This window comes from Apus apus, chromosome 19, assembly GCF_020740795.1.
Source record: "Apus apus isolate bApuApu2 chromosome 19, bApuApu2.pri.cur, whole genome shotgun sequence".
In the NCBI taxonomy this organism is placed as follows: Eukaryota; Metazoa; Chordata; class Aves; order Apodiformes; family Apodidae; genus Apus; species Apus apus.
In genome coordinates, this window is record NC_067300.1 from 8,132,424 (window position 1) to 8,144,980 (window position 12,557).

The 12,557-nt window shown below is 46.9% G+C and overlaps 2 protein-coding genes across 3 annotated transcripts in view; one reads left to right on the forward strand and one right to left on the reverse strand.

Moving 5' to 3' along the window:
* Nucleotides 1-2,445: 2,445 nt before the first annotated feature.
* On the forward strand, nt 2,446-6,039 carry BRD3OS (BRD3 opposite strand). 2 transcript variants are annotated; one of them, XM_051636839.1, is made up of 2 exons: nt 2,446-2,511; nt 3,016-6,039. In XM_051636839.1, exon 2 carries the CDS (start codon nt 3,464-3,466, stop codon nt 3,731-3,733), a length of 270 nt encoding a protein of 89 aa, XP_051492799.1. In that variant the 5' UTR covers nt 2,446-2,511; nt 3,016-3,463; the 3' UTR covers nt 3,734-6,039. The 2 variants fall into 2 exon arrangements, with proteins under 2 accessions (XP_051492799.1, XP_051492798.1); XM_051636838.1 differs by having other exon boundaries at nt 2,448-2,511; nt 2,815-6,039.
* A 1,399-nt stretch (nt 6,040-7,438) lies between these two features.
* Nucleotides 7,439-12,557, reverse strand: part of BRD3 (bromodomain containing 3) — a 37,420-nt gene continuing 32,301 nt past the window's right edge. The window contains exon 12 of the mRNA XM_051636806.1: nt 7,439-12,389. Coding sequence (XP_051492766.1) covers nt 12,274-12,389 — 116 coding nt within the window. The 3' untranslated portion in view covers nt 7,439-12,273. The remainder of the gene's footprint in view (nt 12,390-12,557) is intronic.

Consider the following 12,557-nt stretch of genomic DNA (forward strand, 5'->3'; position numbering starts at 1 on the left):
CCATAAAGTGTATTTTCTGTGATGTTTGGCATTGCTCCTCTGAGAAGAGCTGACTCCCCAGTCAGCACATGCAGAGAAGCACTCACCATGCTGCCTCTTTGGGGCATCCATCTGAAAACATCCCTTAAATACAAGGGTCATGCTGCCAAGAAATCCCCATTTCCAAGGCAGCCAGTGTCTATGGATTGCCATTGCCACCTTCTGGATTAGACCAAGTGTGCATCAACCTGTCTCAGTGGCCAGCAGCCCAGTAGACATCTGTCTGCAGCTGGAGCCAGCATCCCCAGAGCAGGAACTGTCACAGCTGCTGTCACAGCAGAGCTCGGGCACTGCCAGCAGCTGCCAGCAGTTATCTGTGCAGCCTACGTGCCATCTACATCATGTCCTTAGATTCTGTGAACTCCTGTCACCAACTATTTTAGGAAACCTGTGCAAGTCCCAGCTTGGCAAACACACTGCTCAGCAGCAGCTCACTCGATCATCAGTGGGAGACAGATCACACAGCCATGGAAGTGCTGCCATATTGAACTACTAAAAATCACTGGGTAAAAATAATTCTCTGTCTGCTGTTGTAAACACCTGATCAACCTGCCCAGACAGCTTGAACCCTGCAATAGTCATTGCAATTATCCTCCTGTTAACAGCCCTGCACTCCTGCCAGGAGAGCTCATGTCTTCTCCACTACCTGCAGGCTCCCTGCCTCCCAGAGCAGGCAGTGCAGGTCACTGCCTGCCATCATGGCAAGGGAGAGCAGGAGAATTAACCTGGCACAGCTCGATGCTGGCAGGAGGGATGAACTAGATTCTCTTGTGCTGGTGTGATGGGAACAGTCAGCCACACATATTCTTCGTTTAGCCTGGAAAAAGGTAGTGGCTGAGAGTGCAACTCCACCAGAAATGGGCTTGTAGCCTGGGTACAAAGCAGGTGGAGCCAGCACTTCCGTGGGCATTTCTCTGTGGAAAAAAGTCTCATTCCTGGGGCTCAGGATGCTCTGGCTGCCCTGCATACAAGGAACACCCACTCCCAACCACCACCAACTGCCAGGACACTCACTAGCCAGCCTTCCTGCACTGGGATCCACCCAACAGCTTTCCCATCAAAATCAAATAGACCCAAAGTGTATCCCAGCCCTAAGGAGCTGAGCGAGGCAGTGAGGCAGCTCATGGGGAGAGCAAAGCAGACACAGAGATGTCCTTGAAGAAAGGAGGAGGGAAACCAACCATTGTTCAGGCAGCACTAGGGCTTCACCTCTTCTGTTCCACTGTTGCTGCTTCCGAGGTTTATTTGGGAATGGCCCCCTCAGGGACTCACAGCAAAGGGTGAACTGGACACAGGGACATTTCCTGATGTTTGGAGGTCTGCACTTCTCAGTCCTTCTTGCCTTATTTTGGCAACAGAACAACCCCACTTGCCAGCTTCTTGTGTTATGCTCCCAGTTTGATGATAACAGAACCAGTCATTTTTCAGAGAGGACCAAGTGACCTCATCCATGCCAAAAAAACTAAACCTGGTCCCACTAAACGACTTTGAATTTTGCTCTGCAGCTTCCACAAGGTGGGGCTGGGGCTGGCTCCTTCCAGCCAGAGGGAGGCAGGTCAAGCCAGGACGTTTCTGATAGTAAACATGTTAGTAGTGTGTTCGTTCTTTAGGTTATTATTAATTTTCTTCCCTCTTTGTGTTTGGTCTAAACTGTCTGGGAAGAGGGAACTGCAGCGTGCCTTCTATCTGACGGAAGCAAATAACTGTGTCTTGTTTGTGTCCACCAAGGCCAAGTGGAACAGCAGCAGGACCTGGAGTAGCTCTGCAGCAGATAAACATATCGGGCCCTTCACAGGAGATTAGATGGCGCTGCATTCTCAGGAGATAAGAAGATCGAGAGCTTAAATTTAGCATAATCAGAAAAAGAATAAGCCCCACAGCTCTCTTCAAAACATTTCTTCCTGTGCTTGCCAAGGGACAGTTGGGAAAAGCACTGGAGCAGACAGTGTGGGGGAGAGGAGGTGCTGCTTGGTCACCCTCCTGTTCCACGCTGTCCCCTCTGTGGCTGTCACAGGGATGAGGTTTGTCAGGACACAGAAGAGTGTCCCTTCCCTGCTGTCAGCCCACGAACAGGCAGTCCCGAAGAGTTTCTCGAGCTCCCCAGTGACTGCCTGTCCACGAACCCTCTCCCAAGGGCAAACCGGGCCGGGTGGGGCAGCAGCAGACCCCCCACTTCAGCCCCCGTGCTCCCGCGCACGAAGCCACGGGCTCGCAACACGCAGGGCTGGGTGTCCCCTTAAAACACCCGCGCTGGCTGACCCCGCGGCACCCACACACCGCACCTGGGGTGCTCCACGGCCGTGCCCCGGCCCCACGGACCCCGCTCGGCCATGCCCACGGCGGCTCCCCGGCCCGCCCCTCCGCCCGCAGCTCCGGCGCTGGCTCCTCCCGCCGTGATGCGCTCGGGAGGCGGCTCCGCGGCTGCTCCGCCGAGCGGCGCCGGGGCCGGGCCGGGCCGGGCAGCGCAGCACGGTGGGACCGGGCATCGCCGGGACGGGGCGGGGGGTAGGGGTAGGGGGGGGGTGCAGGGAGTCCTTGGGGTGCCCGTGGGGGTGGGGGGTGCCCCACGGGGTGCGCGCAGGGGCGGGAGGGCGCAGGGAACCTCCGGGCGGGCCGTGGGCGGGTGTTGCGGTGGCGCTGGAAGGGGTGAGGGGCTCTGGAGGGGCAGGTGGGGGGGGAGGGGGGGGGGGGGTAACGGTGGTGCCGGGGAAGGGGCACTAGCAGGGCAGGGATCCCCGCTGCCAGACCTTGGGGTGACCCTGGCTGTGTCCCCAGCTTGAAGCCCTGAAGCAGCGCTGTCAGGAGGTGACACCCCAGCTTGGGTACCATCGCCGGGGCTGGAGGGAGCATCTCCTGCATCCTCGAGGACGTGCTATGATAAGCTCCTGTCCATTGGTCTGGTGTCAGGGGGAAGCACATGTGGAGAGTTCATGCACGGGCCTGGCTGCTGATGACCTTTTAGGTCTGACCTTGTAGGTCTACTCTGCGGCTTCAGGATCTGTTCTTCAGGGAAGCAAAACTCATCCAGAGCTGCTCAGCCCATCCTGCCCAGCTGTAGGGCAAGCCCACCACTGTGGAGCTACCACTTGCTTGCACCTATCAAGATACTTCTTATACTCTCAACAACAAGCAGCTCGTGTGCATGTGGTCACTTCAAAAGATGGAACATGCTGCAGAATCACCACTGGATGAGCTTTCGGAAGGCCTGGCTTGTTATTTAGGCAAAGCCAAGCTGCCCATTGTGGTTTTTGGGCTCGGGTATCCCTGCTCCCTCTCCTGAATGTTGCTTACACCAACCAACGGTGCCCCTGGGGATGTTTTCCCTTGAGCTCAGAGCAGCAGCACTCGACCTGGACCGAGCCAGCGGGGTGTATTTCGGAGCTGTCGGGAAGGAGCTCTTGTCTTTGGAGCTCTCCTTGAGCAGATGACTGACAAAGTGATGAATGGGAGGGTGCCCCTGCCTGAGAAAGCCTTGTCTGAGGGCTACGCCCGGCTGCGGTACCGGGACACCTCTCTGCTCATCTGGCAGCAGCAGCAGCAGAAGCTGGAGTCAGCCCCCCCCAACACTTACCTGAGCCGCAGCCGCAGTATGTGGTACTCCCAGTACGGCAACGAAGCCATCCTGGTGCGGGACAGGAACAAGCTGGATGTCTCCAGGGACACGGGGCAGTCTAAGTTTTGTGCTATTATGTGATTTTGGTGGTTTCGCATCAGAAATCCACACGTGGAGACAAACCAGACTTGCGTCGAGCTGCAGGAGGTGGGTTGGCACCACCCTCATGACAGACCAGAAAGGCTGTCTGAAGTTTATGTTTGTTTTCACCTTTGGTAGCATCAGATTTTTCATGTCATAGTGTGTGCATAAGAGAACCAGTCTCACTCGGGATCTCCTGAGCCTGTGTTTGCTGCCTAGCATCTTGGCAGGGTCCGTGCTGGACCACATGTGGTTTGTAAGTGGCTTGTGTACCATGAGAAGCACCCACTGTCATGTGGGAGCCATCTCCAGCTGCCACTTCCACTTGCTGGTCCTCAGGCACTGCCAAAGCTCCATGAGTGCTGGTGGGAGAGTGGTGCTGCAGGGCCACCCTGTGCAGAGCAAAGTGCCCTCTCTCATTCCACAGTTGGCATCGTGGAAATACCAGGACTTGTGGAGCTGGTGGAGCTGGCTGCCTTCACGCAGGTGACACTTTATATATGTCACCAGGTGAGCTACCTGAAAGGGAGGGACAGGCCCAGGAGAGCAATAGGAAGAAAGCTCCTGTAAATACACACATCTGCTGCTAAAGGACATGAGGAAACTCCTACACAACATGTCCCTGCACCCAGAGACCCGTTACAAAAGGAGACAGTCTGCTCAAGTTGGATTTACAGTTTAGGTTTTCTTGCATGCAATAGCTTGGAAGGGTTCATCTTCTAATTCAGGTCAGATAGTAGTTTTGGTGCATGTATTTTAAAAGTTGTGTCTGGGAGTGTTTATTTCAACTAACTGAAGTGTTTTAGGAGGGAAAAATACTACAATTGCACTTCTTGGGAACGGATTGCTTTCAGGTTGTTTCCTAACTTGCTCAAGGCAAGATCAAGCTGAGAAACCCAAGCCAGCAAGCACCTAAACCTCTATTAAAAACAAAGCAGCACCACTTCCCAGGGTACTAATTATGTGCCCAGGGTTCAGTGTTAGTGTGTGACTCTGGGCATAAGTCACAGACTCCCTGTCTGTCCTGCCCAGGATGTCCTGCAGCCCTGTCACAGCTCTCAAGTACAGGCTTAACTTCAAGCAAATCAGTATTTGATGTTGGCTTCAGTATGGGTTATTTACCTGCCTAAGCTCAGGCATGGTCATTACATACATTTAACAAAAACCTCTTGTTCATTTTTCAAGCACTTTATTATTTTTTTTATTTAAATACAGCAAAGAACCTTCTCCCCCTCTCCCGTGTGCATCAAATGATACAAAACACACACTCAAGTTTGCTGAACTCTGGGCCGAGCAGAACGTACCTGTTTTAACACAAGATCAGAGAGGTTTGATGCACTTGGCCCATAGCACATGTGTGTACTGCAAACCACAGGCAGCTCCTTTTTATTTTTTGAAGTACTATTTATGCATGTGTTGATGTTCAGTACCTTATGTGTGTGCTCATACAACTAACCCTGCTGCAGGACCCCAGTGCTTCGCAGCCCCTTGTGCTGCTCTGCACGCTCACACAGTCCTCTTCATCTTGCCAGGAATAGCTCTGGATGGGAAATGTTTTGATGAATGTTTTTCAACTGGGGAGAAAGCATTCAATGAGATTCCCAAAACCTGAGAGGCTCAGAAAGCTGCTGGCAGCAGAGGCTTCTGGACTGGGTGTGCTGTTTAAGGCAGAGCATTGCCAGGGATACATGACCCGCCCAGGCTCCAGTTCTCAGCCAAGCACACAGGTAATTATTCCTAGAAACAGGCAGGAAGCTGGTCTGAGAGCTCCCATAGGAACTGCAGGGAAAAGCAACCTGGAGAGGCAGGAGAGGTTGGTTCAGGGCTCCCAGGGGAGCATGTGAACTCTGGGAGTTTAAGGAACAGCACATCATTTTCTTTACTTTTCTTATAGAAAAAAAACCAAAAAGACTTAGGTTTGGTTTTGTTTTTTAATTTCAGTAAGAAATTATTTGGGGTATAATCAGTCTCTTTTTGTTATGTGGCTGGTAAGCCAAAATTCAGTTATTTGAAGAGTGCTAATTGGACTATACAAGAATGAAAAGTGAAGTATGTGCATAAATTCTTCCAGGATTGAGGCTGGACATGACAGTGAGGGAAGATCATGACTTGTTCTTCCATCCCCGTGAATGTGACTGGATCATTTTCCATATTTGTGTCCTTATTAGTCACAGCAGGTTTGTGGAGTGGCTGCTCGGAAGGAGCATTTCTGTAAGCCAGTTGTGTAGTGTTGATGCACTTGTTTAAAATGCTGGTGTAGCTTCTTTGGTAAAGTGCATTAAAATGATTTGAATGCATGATCACAAGCAGCTCTTTTTCTTCTGCATGTTAATCACCTCAGCATATGTGAGGACTACAGCTATTATCACTCCCCACCTCCACCCAGGCAGAAGAGGGAAAGCTCAGCAGATGGGCAGTTCATCCCAGTTAGGAGTTGCCTCCGTTACTAGTGGGGCTGTGGGTCAAAGTCATACCACTTTACCTGGGAAGACTGGCTGTGCCTGGAGGAAGCTCCTCCAGGAAGTTCCTCCAGGTTCCAAACCCAACAGCCCTCATCCAGTCTCAGTGGTGCATTCAGGCATGAGGAGAACCTCTGGATGCCACACATGCAATAACCTCTATCAACACAGATCCTGGCTTGAGCAGAACCTGAGCTATGTTCTACCTGTCCTCCTTCAAGTCTGCAGGAAGCACCTAGAAATAACTTGAGCAAATGCTGAAGAAAACATCCTCCTGTGGAGCAACTGCCTCACAGGAGATTTTTAGAGGACGGATTGAACGAGCATTTCCTTTGGGGTCATCTCCGATTCAACACACAGACACACTGGCAGAACAGCTCAGCAAAACAGGGTTGCTAAAACCTTAGAGAAATCATGGCTTTTAAACCCAGTGAGCAGGAACAGGGTTAGAGAAAAATGAACCCTGGGGAAACCTGGCTGTTGTAAGCCTTGCCTTATGAAGAAACCACCAGGCATGCATCCGAGAAAGCTAACAGCAACACTGACCTGAACCCCCTCCAGTGACCAAAATAGATTCTGGCCACCATACAATAATGTCAATAATGTGACCAGCCCCTCTGTCCCCCCCTTTCCCAGTTGTCTTGGGATTGCTGACCTGCAAGGCCAGCACTGGCTCTGGAGCAGGTGCTGCTGCCAGTGCTGGAAAGAAATGCCCTCTGGTTCCTTCAGGGCTTGGTGGCTTTAAAGTAGACAGCCTGACACCTGGGTGAAACTTTCAACTTTTTCAGCTGCACTTACCTCAGTTAGATGCAATTCTCACATAAACTAAGAGCCCTTCAGATTGTTGCCTTGTAGGAAGAATGGAAGTCCTTCCTTGTCTGTCCGGGTGCATTCAAGCAGTCTGAGTGTTTTCCTCCTCAACAGAAAGGTTTATTTAGAGCACACCCCTGCCAGGTACCAAACTGGGATTCAGAGATCCCAGGCCAAGCTGGCAGTGTCCCAGACCTGCCCCTGCCCTGCAGCCATTTTGCCCCCTTAGTGTGGCACTCGATCAATGCTAACAGCTGGACTTGCTAAATTACTTCCAAATGACTTCAATACTTGCAGAACTAGGGCTCAAGTGTATTTCTGTGTCTCTTAGCAACACTACTCAGCTGGGTGCTCAATCAAAATCAGCTGGAGAAAGTGCAACACCTGAAAAAGGAGTGAGGAAAGGGAGAGGAGAGGGGAAAATATGGGATCAAACTGCACACACAAAACAATTTTTGTTTTTATTATGAAAACAAAACAAATGCCCCAGGACCAGGGTCCATGATTACCAGTAACATCAAAGATTACTTTCTAACTCTTTTTAAAATTCTGTTGTGTTTGAGGCCAGCAATTTGCAATAAACAAGCTAAACTACTTACATTGACTCATTTCTTTTCAGTAACTGACATTTACAGGAATATACTAGAAATGGCACTAAAAAGTTAAGAAAAAGTTACGGTAAATTTGCATGCACATCATACAGAAAAGTAACATTTGTTTTAAATATTTAAAAAAAACCCAAAGAAAACCAAAACAAAAATACAACAACAAATCTTTCTGGATTGGTTATGCCAGTATCAGGGGTAAGTTCTAAGTGGCCTGTCTCAAACCCTAGCTGGTGGTTTATTTATTTTTAAAAATTACATTTAAAAAGATATGCAAATGCCATTTTAAAAAAATGCATCTTACTGTTTTACAAGCAAGATAATGTTGCTAGTGTAATGAATCCTTGCCCTAAATGGATTTTCAACAATGCAGAGCCTGCCCACAGTTAGCCCTAGTGGTAACTGCTCCTGTTGGAGAATTGTCTTTTTACAATCCAGTACTAAAAAGGTTGTGGTTTTGTGTGGTCATGCCCTGCTCCCCTCCCCCTTAGCTCCAACCCCAACTTTAAAAAACATCATTCCTTTCAAAACAAGGAAAAAATTAAAAACTGGTCTAAGAGTCCCCAAAACAGAGAAAGAACTAGGTTAGGTAACTGCAGTCTGCTTCTACCACATAGAGAACATGGAAAGAGACCTCACTGGGTAACTAATTTGTATATATACACGCACACACGTGCTGGTGTGTGGGTGGGTGTGTGCACCTATTACACACACACTCACAAACAACAGTTACATAGTCCTGGAATTATCAGTTGTACAGTTACAAACCCTGTCGGCAGGAAGGTTTAAAGTCACATCAATACAAAACTGATTTTGTAAAGACAACATTTGGTTAGCAGAAACCTGTTGTACACAACAGATTCCTTCAGTAGATGGATCAGGGCCTGAGCCCACGGGATGTGGATCTCCCTCTGGTCCCACTGAGCCTGCATCTGCTGGAGTGCCAAGAAACAGGCTGACCTTACAATCAGATCAAGGTTAGCAAAGTTTTTAAAGGTGCAGTAATGCTGGTTGACTGATAATAGGTCTGATCAGATATTGTTTTGTCAAAAACAGGAATTCCTCAGAAAAAAGTTTCAATAAAACTATCTGTGTGTATGTATACATATGAAATCATACTGATTTCAGTGAAGTTTCCCCTGGAAAACAAAGTTAAACTTTGTTCATTCAAGAAAAATTTACCATAAAAATGTCAATCTTTTTTAAACTTGAGTTTTAAAATGTCCATTCAAATGTTCTATGTTTGTTCATTTTAAAGTTATTTCATGACATCTGTACTGACATGCCATGCAATACAAACTCAGTTAAATAAATTCTATATTGAGTTTTCAACTCATTATGGGCTGCTGCTACTTACTATGGACTGAAAACATCTCTTCTTTCCTGGAGACATTCTGATCTGGAGATACAAGAGGCACCACTACAGACATGTTGGGAGATAATGAGCACTACAAACACTACAAAAATGAAAAAAAAAAAAAAGAACACTTTGAAACGAAGAGTCATCAGCTTCTTTCCTGAAATGAAGGTCACACCAAAATGGATTTCTCATGTGAACTTCCTAGGGAACACCTTACTTTCCATGAAAACAAAGTTTCCCACTAAAAGGCAGCCCAAGTTGCAGCTGGGTATATCCAAGATATGCGGGTGGTTCTTCGGATTCCTTGGTGGTTCTGGTTGTTTGTTCTCCTTGCAAATCCCCAAGCTAGGACAGGTTTGCCAACTGAAGTAGGGATCCTCCTCCAGTGCTGTGGACAGTCCCAAGCCAGGCCCCTTTCCATCACTTCACGCTTGGTCCCCAACCCTCTGGCTCTAACCTTTCCACTGATTTTGGTGGGATGCACTTGTGTGTCTTAGAGGAACATCTGTACCCTGGCTGTGGTCAGCAGGGTGGTCAGCAGAGTTGTCCCCAGGGTTGGATGATGGTGGCATGCTGCAGAACCAGGTCCCCAGGCTTTGTGTGGTGGTGCTGCTGCTGGCAAGAGGGGCTACAGGGTGGGCTCCTTTTGCCCCCAACACTGGCTGCAGTTTGTTCTTCACAGGAGTGACCAACACATTCCATCAACAACACCAGCTCCAGTTAATGCACACGGAAGAAGGTTTCAAGCAGGGAAAACAGAGCTGGTTCATCCAAGTTATGGTATTGAACTGTTTGCAATTATTTTTAATTAAAATACTAGTTGGTTTTGAGAATGCAAGTCTCAGACAATAGGAGAAACACAGATGAAACCCAGCCCCATTAAAAATAATTAGGTGTATATTACATTTCCTCATACTAAATTCTGAAAATATATTACCAAGGAACTAAGTGAAGATTTAAGGGCAGAATAAAAAAAAATAGAGACTAAAAATAAGTCAATTTTTAATGGACAAGAAAAATAATTATTTTCAGTAAGAAACACCCTAGTTCATTCACTGTCAAATATCAGGGGAAACTATCTGCAAAGACCTGGAATCCTCCTGCCAAGCCCTCTGGTGACTGCCAAATGAGCCAGGGATGCACAGCAACTTCCAGGAGAAACTGAGTCTCATGCAATGGAAATTGCATGCTGGGGCTGAGGAGTCCTCCAGGGCCACTCATCTCCCTGTGACAAATAAAAGCTGGTGCAAACTGCATCACAGGGCCCCTGGAAACCACTAACAGACACCAGAGCAAGGTCAATTTTAGGGCTACCCCACAGTAGAGAGGCAGCCTCAAGGGCTGGTGCTGGAGAGGGGAAGGCATAACTTTCTGTACTCTATATTTTTTTTTCTTTACAATAAAAACTTAAGAATTTACAATAAATTTCTGCCTCTCAGATTACAAATTTTATATTGTTATAGAACTGGTGTTTTTCTAAAATTGGATTATAAAAAAACACCATCATTCTAACAAAAAAAGAGAGAGGGAAAAGGACCTCTAGAAATATTACAGAGAAAATAATAATGTGCTGCATCAAGGCAATCTATCTACTTGTATGTCTCCAAAATCTGTACAAAAGAGGAAAAAAAAGGGGGCTGGGGTAAAAATATAAAGAAGAGAGAAGACAATACAAAAAATGAACACACCAAACACGACAGAGCACCAGCCACATGACTGAATGGACTGTAGCACCTGTAGGTATAAAGTCCATTGGATTTAAATAAAGTTTCAGATTTTTATTTGCTTTTGTGGTGTTTTTTTTATAGTCTAGTTCAAACCACATTAAAAGTCTGCATTTCTTGTGGTCTGCTTAATGCAGCTTTGCTTTTGTTATTTTTTTAGTAAGTTTCAAGTGACCAATGGTGTTTAATAAATAAAGTACTCATATATACATGAAATTAGGGACAGTGAAAACAGAGTGTATTGCAGCAATGCAGGTAAAAACATTAGGTTGAACTCAAAGAATTGTGATCCTAAAACAATTCTCTTTTCTTTTTTTCCTCCCTTCCCTCTTTTCTTTTTATTGAGGTAAGTATTAGTGTCTGGAAACCTGCACCCTGCACCACACAGGAGTAGCATTCCCTTTCTAGAAGCTCACTACTGAAACAGTAAGGAGGGGGGAAAAAAAAAACAACCCACAAACCCAAACACACAACATCCCTCTCAAATTCCCCTGCCAGCTCAGCCTCAGCTGGAGCTCAAGTGCTCCTTTATTTTAAGCCCAGGCTGAGGTGCTTGTCATGGAGAAAGTACTTAAGCATGTATCTAATAACGTGCACATGACTTGTCTTGGTCACTCTGCAGGGATCACTCCGAGGTTCAGCTGAAAGCTTTAGGCTAAAATCTATTTTCAATTAAATGAAAACTTTCATAGACAGTATCAATTTCCTGGGAATTATCTCTTTGATGGTAAAAATAACATTCCCAAGAAACCCGAGTGTCCATTGCTCCCTTCTTCCCAATGTATCCCCCAGAAAAGTGAACATTTTGAGTGGAAAAACAAGACATGCAGCCACTTAAGGTTGTTCATGGGCTTCAGGTTAAATTCATGCTTAAATACCTTCCTGAACAGGTGCCTGTGCCTCTACCAAGATTGAAGACAAAAAAAAAGCATGTTAGCAATCCACAGTACATTAGAATTTTTTTGTTTTTCTGTTTTTATGTAAAAAGATGATAGAATCTGACATTTTCATCACACTGTAGACTTTGAGATTAAGAATACTAGTGCTAATAACAAATACACCAACTAGTTCAAAAGCTAACATCTTTCAGGTACAGTACCATTTTACAGAGATTTCTTTTAAAAAAGAGTATTATTTTTCTTTTTTTACCTTGTGTGAGCCAGGCAGGCTTATCAAAAGAGAACATTCTGGAGAGAGGGAAGTGGCAGGAGGGAAATATACTACAAACCTCGCAGAACTTTCTATTTATCTCCTGCTAAGAGTTCAAAGTTCCTCCATTTTCAACCAATCTTCTTCAGTTAAAATGTATTTTAGAGACTTTATGCAAAGGGAACTATTTGTCATAAAGTCTAGTCACACACACACAAAGATCTTTTGACCTATTAAAAGAGCTCCCCCCAAAAAAATGGAAGATACCTTTTATAACACTGAATTAAAAAAAAATAAAGTCAGAGAGAGGAAAACAAAACAAACAAAAACAACCTGACCGCCGCTGGACAAGAGCAGTATATTAAGGAGAGAAAGGAACACTGCAGAGCATCAGTGTGGGTGATGTCCATTCTGTGGGGTAAGTGTCCGTGACTCATTCTGAATCGCTGCTGTCTGAGCTGGAGCCGCTGGAGCTGCTGCTCCCGGACTCGGAGGAGCTGCTGCTGCTGAGCCGGGAAGGGCCTCCAGAGGCAGCCGAGCCAGATTTCTCTGCAGGGAAGAAGGCAGCAACGGGGTTACTCACAAGGAATTGAACCACAGAACGTTTGCCCACAGCCTTCAGCCTCCCTGGCTTCCTTCACACATTCATTTTGCCAGGACAGTTTATCTACCCGCAGCCTCTCCTTGCTGCAACAAGGCCTGTCCCATCTGTGGGGC

Bases quoted from the DNA above. Each gene is read 5' to 3' on its own strand.
- BRD3OS (XM_051636839.1), top strand. From the start codon at position 3,464: ATGACTGACAAAGTGATGAATGGGAGGGTGCCCCTGCCTGAGAAAGCC.